This window comes from Fistularia commersonii, chromosome 33 (genome assembly GCF_037954325.1).
Source record: "Fistularia commersonii isolate RoL2024-O1a breed Wild chromosome 33, RoL_Fcom_v1.0, whole genome shotgun sequence".
NCBI classification, from domain to species: Eukaryota; Metazoa; Chordata; class Actinopteri; order Syngnathiformes; family Fistulariidae; genus Fistularia; species Fistularia commersonii.
The window spans coordinates 11,071,153-11,081,051 of record NC_141316.1 but is presented as its reverse complement, the minus strand read 5'-3'; the positions used below and the strand labels follow the sequence as shown (position 1 = coordinate 11,081,051).

The following is a 9,899-nucleotide window of genomic DNA, read 5'->3' as shown; positions in this document are numbered from 1 at the left end:
AGAGCAGCTTTTCTGCCGACCCACATGCAACCCCAATTCTGCACCAGAAGCGGTGATAATGGCAGATACAGCGGCGTCCAATAGGTTCTCCCTGTTCCAGGTTCTTCGTCCTGCAGTCTAAAAGCCGGGATCAGTCAAGTTGTTCAACGGTGCGAACGGCCCTCCATTTTCGAGTGACTGGTCCAGGTCTGGACTCACCTCCCGACTCATGTCTGCGGGGATTTGTTCCCCTTTTGCCCCTGCGAGGAGCACAGTGAATGAATGACGAAGGAAACCCAACCGTGGGTCCAGGGATGATTTGTGATTTGGAAAATGTCAAGAACTGCAGGAACCCGTGGCCTGCTGCTCATCTCCCCGTGGGGCAGAAACCCTTCCCTGTAGACGGGGATCTACATCTGGGGGCCGGCCAACGCCTTGGGTCCCGGGGCAGAATAAAAACCCCCTCCTGAAACGTGTCTGAGGTTGTCGGACGGCATCCGCAGCTTTTCTGTGACGTGTCGTGTGTGCGTGTGTTAGTAAGCGTGTTGTCACACTGATGATGTAATCGTTAATTAGCTTGTTTCCAGCGTGTGCGTCACAGGCGTGCAGAGCCGTCTTTGCCGTGCACGGATCAATCCTCCAGCCCTCAGGCGGTGTGTATCCTGCGCTCATCTTTGCAGCGCGGCCCCTCAGACCTGCTCTAAACGGTGCCGTGGGTCAGCCGGCGCCGCGATCCCCTCGACCCTCGGCGTTCCCGCCACAGCATCCAAAGCCAGGAGCTCCTCCGCAGAAACCCCACCCCACAATCTAGGGGATGAGTGAACGAGAAGAGCGGCTCGGCCCAACAGAGGGGAACACTCAGAGAACACCACTTACATCCTGCACTCTGAAAACCTTTCATGGCCCCCCCATTTCTTTTTATGGCTGGCGTTTAATAATAATAATAATAATAATAATAATAATAACCTTTACTTCCCGGCGTCCTCCTCCCCGTCGGGCCGAGCAGGGACTGACCCGAGACGGAGGCGGGCGTTAGTCTGTTTATTGCTGCTGTCACTGAACACAAAGAGCCAAACCAGTAGACGGCCCGGTACAGACGCACATCTTCTCTGAGACAAGTGAATGTGTGAGGCGGGTCTGGAGACCCGGAGGAATGCAGGAGGTGGCGTCGCAAAGGGTGGAGACCGACGGGCCGGGTCAGGGCAGGAGGAGAGCCCGGGCTCCCTCCGAGGGGGTTGTGATGTAGAAACTGGGGCGTCCACTGTATCGCTCCTGTTGGAGGAGAAGAAACACACACACACACACACACACACACACACACAAAATCAGATGAAGAGCGTGTGGATCTGGAACAGAAAAGCCGCTGGTGTGGCTTGAAGACCACACCAGCGTGTCGTCCTCAGAGCCACGAAGGCCGTCTGACGGCCACCATGCGTCTCTTCCTCCTTCAGACTTCCTGCAGCACTGAACCCCCCCCCACCCGCACCCCCCGCCCCCCCGGCAAACACACTCCGGTCACAATGACTCCTCCGGTGGAAGTAAAGCACGGGTGCAGCTGTCCTCCTGAACCCCCACCAGGCAGATCTTTGCTAACGATCACCATTTCAGCTTTGTGAAAAGAATGGAGACGGCAGGCCTTCCGCTGCTCCTCTAGAGCTTCGCTCATCAAACCGTACTTAGATCCTGTGTGTGTTCTGCTGCTAGCCTTCGTTCCTCTACTTTCCAGGTCATACCTGAACCTCCCTAGATGTTCCTCCACCTGCTCCCTGGCCTTACTACAGATCAGTGGCATCTGCAAATATCATGGTGTGTGGAGAAGGTAAGCGGTGGTGGTTTTGAGGGTAAGCACTGGTAGTTCTGGTGGAAGTTCTCAGGAGCAGTTGGGGTGTTCAGGGGTGAGCCAGGCTCTGCGGTGTGTTCCTCAGACCTCAGGTTCCTCACACTGGAACTGTTCAGAGGTACAACTGATTGGAGGCTTGCAGACGGTCGTGTTCAGGGAGGGGTGAAAGTCGTCCGGCTGAACTTCTTCTGGACGGTCAGTTGAGATTCCTGCGGAGCTTCTTCATCATGGCCTGACGGATGGGGAGGGACGGCGCCGGCTGGAGTCCTCTCTCAAGCCCTTGGAATCAGAGAATCCACCAGATGTCCAGCAGGTCACTGAACTCCCTGGCATGAGGCGGCAGCGTGGGGAATGTCCCTCATTTGTCGCTCGTTCACGAACGATTCGGAAGATAAGGCCGGCTGACGGCCACCATCGTGGCACCTTTGTGTCATAAGGTCTTCACAATGATTCCTTCAGATGGCAAGTTGCTCGCACACTCAGCGTGGTAGATGTATCTACCCAGAGTCCCGGGTCGTCATCCGGTGAGAAATCCCTCCGCGGTCCACGCTGTGAAAACCGACCGTCACTGCTGAGCTTATGCTTTCCTGTCCACTTGTTTCCTGTGCGTTTGAGGCGAAGAAGACGTGATGTTAGAAAAAGTCCGGCCGTAGATGTAGCGTGCCGTAGATGTGCCATCTGCCGGTGCGGCTGCAGTATCACAGGGAGAAGGAAAACCCTCAAAGGGTTGCGGGTGTGAACCGGCGCCGGTCGGAGGAGGCGGTGCTGCGCCAGCCGTGGCGTACGGCTTCTGGATGCGGTGAATACCATGGAGTTAACGTGGATGTTTGTGCCAGTGACATCCGGCGGGTGGATGAAGACGTGTATGACGGGTTAGGCACTTGTGGAAAATCTACTGATCACACCTCGAACATGGTAGTGGAGACGACTACGGTCCGGTCACTGTTAGACGCCGGGTCGGACGCTGACACTACGTGAGGCGCTTCTTCCGAAGTCAGCCCTTTACAAGACGCAGAGAGGTGCAGGTCAGGATCTGCGCCGGGTCCGGCTTCACCAGGTCCACCCTGAAGCCCTCGGACAGAGACACCTTCAGCAGCTCCTCCATGAAGGTCTGCATGTCGGGGACTTCCCAGGGACCCGCGGCGTCTTCCGGGTGCCTGAGCTCGGGGTCGTACACGGCGAGCCCTCTGTAGCGCTGCTTGTCGTACTGCTCCTGCGGCAGCTCCTCCGGCCTCGGCACCCACTCCAGCCTCAGCCTGCACTGCCGGGGGCCGCAGGGCCGGGGGCCGCTCAGGCCCTGGGAGCTTCTGTAGGAGAAGCGCTCGCAGAGCAAGGCTACGAAGGCTCTCCAGGTGCAGAAGAGATCGGCGGTGAAGGCTCGCACCGAGCAGGTGCGCAACTCGTAGTTTTCGGGGCCGTGGCGCAGGTTGAAGTGGAGGACGCGCACCTGGAACGAGGAGGTACAGAATCAGGACTACGCCTTCTCTAAGGTGGTCCACGTTTTCAAACCGCAACACTAACGCGCACGCTAACCTGCTCACGGTCTACTAACACACCGAGACGTTCTGCAGGTCGGTGGAGTACACTGCAAATTCTACAGCCACATGGATCGCACACGCTACACTTCACCGCTCAGTCACGCATCTGGAAGGTCAGGGTCTCCGGAGAACCTCCTGCATGACAAGGACCGCGAGCGAGCGAGAGAACGGAACCGGACACCGGATGGCGCTAACTCTCCGCCGCCATCCGGCCCTGCACTCGGATTCAGCTCCACTGAAATATTAGCGCCGGATGAATTTACGGACCGAGTCGAACGTTTGCCTGGATACGATGGTTTCCACGGTGACCCGGCTCTGAGCTGCAGAGCAGCCCGAGGGGCGAGCGGACGTGGCTTTGCCCGGCGTCCCGGACAGAACCTGTCTGACGGCTTCCATCGGGCCGCCTGTTCGGTATCCTTACTAAAGCTGGCTCTCCTCAGTCGGAGCGACGGGAGCCTCTGTAGGTCCAGCCTCGTACGGAGCTGCTTTATCTCTTAAGACCAAACCCAGCGTTTCTCCCCAGAACCCAAAGCTGACGGGCGTCTGTCAGCAGGGAAAGGGTCCACGTAGAGTCCGGTGCAGGGCTGGAATCCCGCGCGGCTGACTGGACGCCCGCTGGGTTCTGAGGGGATCTCATCGTGGACCAGCAGGGGGTTTTCTGTCCAGGGACTTTTCTGGAACACCCGCTAAAGTACTCGAGACGCCGCCGCCCCAAACCTACCTTGGAGTCGACGTCGAGGAGCAGCATGGCTCCCAGCGGTCCTCCTCGAAGGCCCAGAGGCACGGTGGCCTCGTACCGGCGGATCTCCTCCAGAAGAGGGTGGATCTGGAAGAAGTCGGCCTCCCTCAGCAGCAGGCCCAGCTCCGTGAAGCCGTCCGGCAGGTCCAGGGAGCTGGAGCGCAGGTAGTTGAGGATGTACCTGAAGACCTTCCCGTCGCGGTCGATGAAGACGTGTCCGTGGGCGTCCCTGAGCAGAGGCATCCGGCCCGTAAACATGGCCCCCAGCATGGAGTCGCGGCAGCGGGTCAGGGTGTCGACGGTGGTGGTGTAGATCTCCCCGCCCACGTTCAGGGACACCGGGTCCTGCGGCGAGCTCCTGTTGCTGTTGTCATCCAGAGAGTCCAGGTTCGGCATCCTGGAGATCGAGCCCCGTGATCCGGAAGGTTCCTTCGGGCGGGTCGGGACGGCGAGCGGAGGGAGCAGGAAGAGCTTCTGTTTTCCTCGCTGTGGTCACCACGCCAGAGCAGTAGCCAGGAGACGGCCTTGCCGGGACCCGGGACACACGTGCCCGCTGTGCTTCCAGAGCTCCACCTTTGTGGAGCGTCCCGCGGCCATGGCTCTGCTCCTCCTCTGATTCTGAGATGTGAGGCCTTCAACGCCACCGCCGTGTCTCATGCAGGAGCGCCGCGAGCAGACCGGCATGCTAATCACTGGACACTGGCTCTGTCTTTTATTCTCAGCTCAGACCCCCCCTGGTCTGACTCTCACACACACACACACACACACACACACACACACACACACACACACACTGGAGCTGCCTGAGCAAGACACGGTGATGGCTGGGGGTGGAGGGGGGGGGGGGGCATCTGCCTGAAATGCCCCCTTAAAGGGACACAAAGTGTTTTTCTGCCCCTGTGAAGGACCTGTGAGGCTGCAGAGCCTCTGGGAGCCTCTGGGAGGCTGCCGGAGCTCTCGGAGGTTCTACCGAGCCTCGCCACGGGCTTTACTCTCCAGATATCAAATATCCGGTGTTTCTGCCTGGCTTGGGACAAAGGGCCGAGTGTGTGCCTGCCGGGCGGGAGGCTCGCTGTCTGACGGGCGAGTCGCCGCCAGCTCCAGGCCTTCGGCTCCACGCCGACGCCTCCGGAGGACGGCTGATGGCCGCTCCTGACCAGACCCGCCGGAGGTATTTCACCTAAAGTGTCCTTCAGGTGGAGGCTCTCTGACAGGAAGGGGTTCTCGGTCCGACACCTCGAGGAGAACGGGCCGCCGACAACATCGGCAGTTAAGTATACGAGGTATTGGCGAGGAGCGGCGGCTCCCGAGGAGCTGCCATGCTCTCTGCTGGGGGTGAGGAGGCATCTGCAGGAGCACGACCCTGGATTCTCCTCCCGCTTTGGGACGAACACGCTGCTTAGACCGCTGTCTCCCTGAGGAGCTCCTGGACGAGGGCGCTCACCTGGATGTGGTGAATGGTCCTCTCCACGGCGGTGGACTCCACCAAGGTCACGGTGCAGCCTCCGAACCCCCCGCCCGTCATCCTGCTGCCAAACACGCCCTCCACCTCCATGGCAGCAGACACCAGCTCATCCAGCTCCTCGCAGCTCACCTCGTACAGATCTCTGCTCACACACACACGCACACGCGCACACACACACACACACACACACACACACACACACACACACACACACACACACACACACACACAGCTCCACCATCTGCTGTGAGGACATTGTGTGAAGCTTCTTGAAGAAGCTACCTGAGTGAGCGGTGGCTCTCCGTCATCAGCCGCCCAAACTCTTTGTAGGCCCCTTTCTTCAGGGCTTCGGCGGCCCGGACGGTCCTGTCGATCTCCTCGATCACGTGACGAGCTCTCCGATAGGCGACGTCATCCAGGAGCTCCCTCGCCCCTGAGAAGAAGACATGGTCCGAATAAGGTCAGACCGCCGCCGATACATTCATATTTTGTTGTTTCTTGTTCGGTATGAGAGGTCAGGGTGGTGCTCGCGGCCCCGGCCTCCAGGTTCCTGTTAGGAGGGACTGCTTCTCTGGGAGGCTGCTGGTGTTCTCCTCAGGTGGCCAAGAACATCCTGAGGAGCATCGGCCCAGGTTCTAAGGAATGGCCTGGCTTGCGGTGCCTGATGCTACGCATAATATGTCCCTAAGCCTGAGACAAGTGTGGAGAAGGTTTCTGATCACACACGTTTGTCCTGACCCTCCTCTGAATGTGGACTCCATCTCCCTGGAGCCCAGCAGAGGGTCCTCCTCCACCCGCTGCCAGGTCACCAGGTCCAAGCCGTGTCCAGGTCACCGTCAGGAGTGGTCCTGTGATTTGAGGCCCGCGGCTGAAGACCTCAGGACAGAGCTGTGGAGCCCATCGTCGCTCTTCTGCCTGGTGTTCGCTCACGTTCTCGCATGGTCTCCCTAAGTGTGTGTCCCACGACGACGACTCCGGCAACCACCTCTCCTGGGTGGCGGGACTGTTCCCCGCAGAGTTCCCTGTGGTTGCCGTGGAAGCGCAGAGGGCTCCCGGCACACCGCCGAGCCTCCCCGCCCAGGATCCTCACGAGGATCCTCAGACACCACCTTTACACCCAGAGCCGGTGCCAGGACCGGAGCTTCTCAGACCAGAGGTCCAGAACTTTTAGAAGAGCTGAAGCCGCCGTCCCCGAGGAAAAGGCGGGAGGCTCGTGACGGATACAAGGTGGTGGAAGAGCGGGAAGATGCTTCCAGGCTCAGAGGCAAGAAGATAAACTATAAAATCTGTGTTTCCCACCGTCCAGGTCCTTCAAGGTGCAGTCTCTCAGGCTGGCCTTCTGCAGGACGCGGGCGGCCTCCTCACACTGCTGCCGCCTGCTGGAGTACTCGGAGCTGGCCAGAGAGTGCCTCACGTTGGAGTTGGTGATGAGGATGAGCAGGTCCGGGTCGGACAGGGGGAGGGGGAGGGCTTCCAGGGACCTGGGGTCGACAGAGATGGGAAAGCACAGGCTGACTGTCTCTGAGGAGGAGAAGAAGAAGAAGTAGAAGAAGAAGAAGAAGAAGAAGAAGAAGAAGAAGAAGAAGAAGAAGAAGAAGAAGAAGAAGAAGAAGAAGAAGAAGAAGAGCAGCGCCCCCAGCCGGGTTTATCATCAGTGCATTGATTCGTGTAGGAGAGCAGAAGTTGTCGGACAGGGGCCGCATCGGCAGCAGGTGGGCGCTCATGTCCATCGGCCGCTCTGCGTCTGGGATTCCGCGGGGCGTGGGATCTTCTACTTAGGACCGTCGTGGAAGCCGCCGGGCCGCGTCCGGCCGAGGACCCGCGGGTGACGGACACCGCACCTCCTTAGCATCTCCACGCCCGCGCTACCTGCAGTCGATGAGCAGGGCGTGGCCCTCCCTCCCCAGGACGGACACAAACTGGTCCATGACGCCGCAGGGGACCCCGGCGTGGCTGTGCTCGGCCCGCTGGCAGGCCAGGGCTTTGGCCACCCGGTCTCCATCATCTGGTGGAGGACACACACAAAGACGGAGGCTCATTGGCTTTGACGGCCTCGAGGAGCCGGGTGACCACCGGCAGACCGAAGAACGGCCGTGGCCTGAGTGAAGGACAGCGGAGAGAACGTCCAGAAGAACTAGATGATTCTGTCTCCAGTAAGCTAGTAGATAATCAGACCTTCTAAAAGCTCGACCTAAATCATCCCTCGCTCACGTCCCTCCAACAGAGGGCAGACTCTGCCGCTAGACGCCATTTAGCTTCTGTGGACGCATGAAGACGGATCTGCAGGGTGACGGTTCTGAGCATCACTGCCCTCAAACCTCCTTGTATCCTTGGCCTCGGAGCGAATGTTCGACGGCGTGTCCGCCGAGGGCGGGCTGACCTGGACGGAGCTGCTGCAGGAATGTGTAGAAGGCCACTTCCAGGGAGGCGGAGCTGGAGAGGCCTCCTCCCAGGGGAACGCTGCTGGCTATGACCGCCCTGAAGCCTGGAACAGGGGGGGCTGAGGACAGACCCGAGGGGGAGGACTTTACTTCTTCAGCATGGTCAATGACAACATGTGGAGGACGACATGAAAAGTCACGACAGATCACCGGCACTCTGCGAGGACCAAATTGGTGACTGATTGAAAACGGTATTTCAAAGATAAAACTAACAGGGTGGCTATAATGTGTTTTCATGCAATTTTCATTTTTTTTTCCTCTGTGAAATTGAAGTGACATAATATTCTTTGAAAGGGTAAAACATATCGCAGTTCTTCTGGCTGCCAACGAAGATGTAGCTTTTATTTTGGAGAGGAAACACCTCTAAAATAAAGTGAGGGTCCTGAAGATAAAAATGGTCCTGATGAAGACCCATCCTGGCTCGGCCAGGCAGGTCATCCATGCAGCCGTGAACAGACGCTTCCAACTGTACCTCTGTAGTGATGAAGGACCCCCTTCACGTAGTTGGCCCAGCCGGGGGCCCCCGGGGCCAGCCCCTCCTTCGTCTGCAGCTCCAGGTCCACCCTGCGCGGCTCGTCCGCATCCTGGGACGTCGTTACGACGCTAATCTCATGTCCAGGCGCCTCGCTGCCCACCACCACCGTCACCAGGGGCAAAGCCTGACACACACACACAGAAAATACACCTGGAAATGCATTCCACCAGTGATTTTTCCAAGTTCAAATGTTGCCTGATTACTTTAAGTCCAAGTTGAATGGGGTTTGTTAAGTTCATGAGCAGGTTGGTGAGTTTCTCCCTAGCGGAGAAGCTGGACATGATGGAGAGCATATCGATATCGAGCATATCAATAATATAACAAAGCCGGCCGACCTGAAAGCTGTGCCGCAGCAGGGAGCGACGCGCCAGGATGGAGATGATCAGCGGTGTATTACCGAGGCAGACTTTGCACTCCACACCTTATATTTTTGACGGTTCACCTCTTTAAGAGCGTACTCGAGGGGTGAACGTGTGAACACCCCTGGGCGGTCGGTGAGCTTCTGCTAGAAGTGAAGACCCTCTGGGAAGGGTGGAGGAACGTCCAAACTAGGTCACCAGAATAAGATGGGACACAATCTTGAATATGTCTCCTGTGATTGTGCGATCGATCAATACTTGTTTAATAGTTTTCCTGAACGGTTAAATATAGTGACAGGGGCAAAGGGGCCATTATCATAATTTATTATAATATTGAATTATCCTCTGCCGGCCCACGAGGAATGTCTCCGTCTACACCACTAGAGGGCGACATTGTGCGGGTCCAGTCGGGACAAGCGGCGTGACGGAACACGTCACTCGGCGGCTGTGACCGTGGATTTTCCACGCGCCGTGTCGGGTTACCATGGGCAGGACGAATCCCTGGTTGTAGTCGGTGTGTTCCCCGATCAGGTTGACCCTCCCGGGCGCGCAAACCGCCACCGCAGCCGCCCCGCCAAACAGCCGGCCGAACAGCCGCTGCGCCTCCGCCACCAGCTCCGACACCTCCGGGACGGGACTCGCCATGGAGCGGCCCCCGGTTCTTGGGATTCTGTCGGTCTATCCGGTCCGTCTGCCGCGGCCGGAGAGGAAAAGGACAGGCGCGGCGGCTCCGGAAACAACGGCGGACAACACGGGACTTCCGGGCTCCCTCCGGGCTGCTTCCGGGTGCTGCGAGAGCCTAACATGTGATTGGTAGAATTGAGTCACGTGACCGAGCAAAGGCCAGCTCCTGGCCTGTGACGGAGGGGGGGAGTGCATCTTGCGATTGGTGGAATGGAATCACGTGTAAGACGAGAGGCTCTGTTTTTTTTTTATCTTTATTGACGTTAAAGTATGAACAAACAGAAGATGTAAACCAGGGCTGCCCAAACTTTTTCCTGCA

At 58.3% G+C, this 9,899-nt stretch overlaps 2 protein-coding genes across 2 annotated transcripts; both read right to left on the bottom strand.

The window, feature by feature from the left end:
- Positions 1 to 1,006: 1,006 nt before the first annotated feature.
- On the bottom strand, positions 1,007 to 9,825 carry galk1 (galactokinase 1). Its single transcript, XM_086140553.1, has 8 exons — positions 9,380 to 9,825; positions 8,475 to 8,661; positions 7,942 to 8,061; positions 7,431 to 7,566; positions 6,861 to 7,042; positions 5,844 to 5,994; positions 5,541 to 5,703; positions 1,007 to 1,251 (listed from the first exon to the last, which is right to left on the bottom strand). Exons 1-8 carry the CDS (start codon positions 9,539 to 9,541, stop codon positions 1,177 to 1,179), a joined length of 1,176 nt encoding a protein of 391 aa, XP_085996679.1. The 5' UTR covers positions 9,542 to 9,825; the 3' UTR covers positions 1,007 to 1,176.
- LOC147215082 (BTB/POZ domain-containing protein KCTD21-like) lies at positions 1,545 to 5,530 on the bottom strand. The gene is made up of 2 exons (XM_086140554.1): positions 4,079 to 5,530; positions 1,545 to 3,266 (listed from the first exon to the last, which is right to left on the bottom strand). Exons 1-2 carry the CDS (start codon positions 4,490 to 4,492, stop codon positions 2,814 to 2,816), a joined length of 867 nt encoding a protein of 288 aa, XP_085996680.1. The 5' UTR covers positions 4,493 to 5,530; the 3' UTR covers positions 1,545 to 2,813.
- Positions 9,826 to 9,899: the final 74 nt, after the last annotated feature.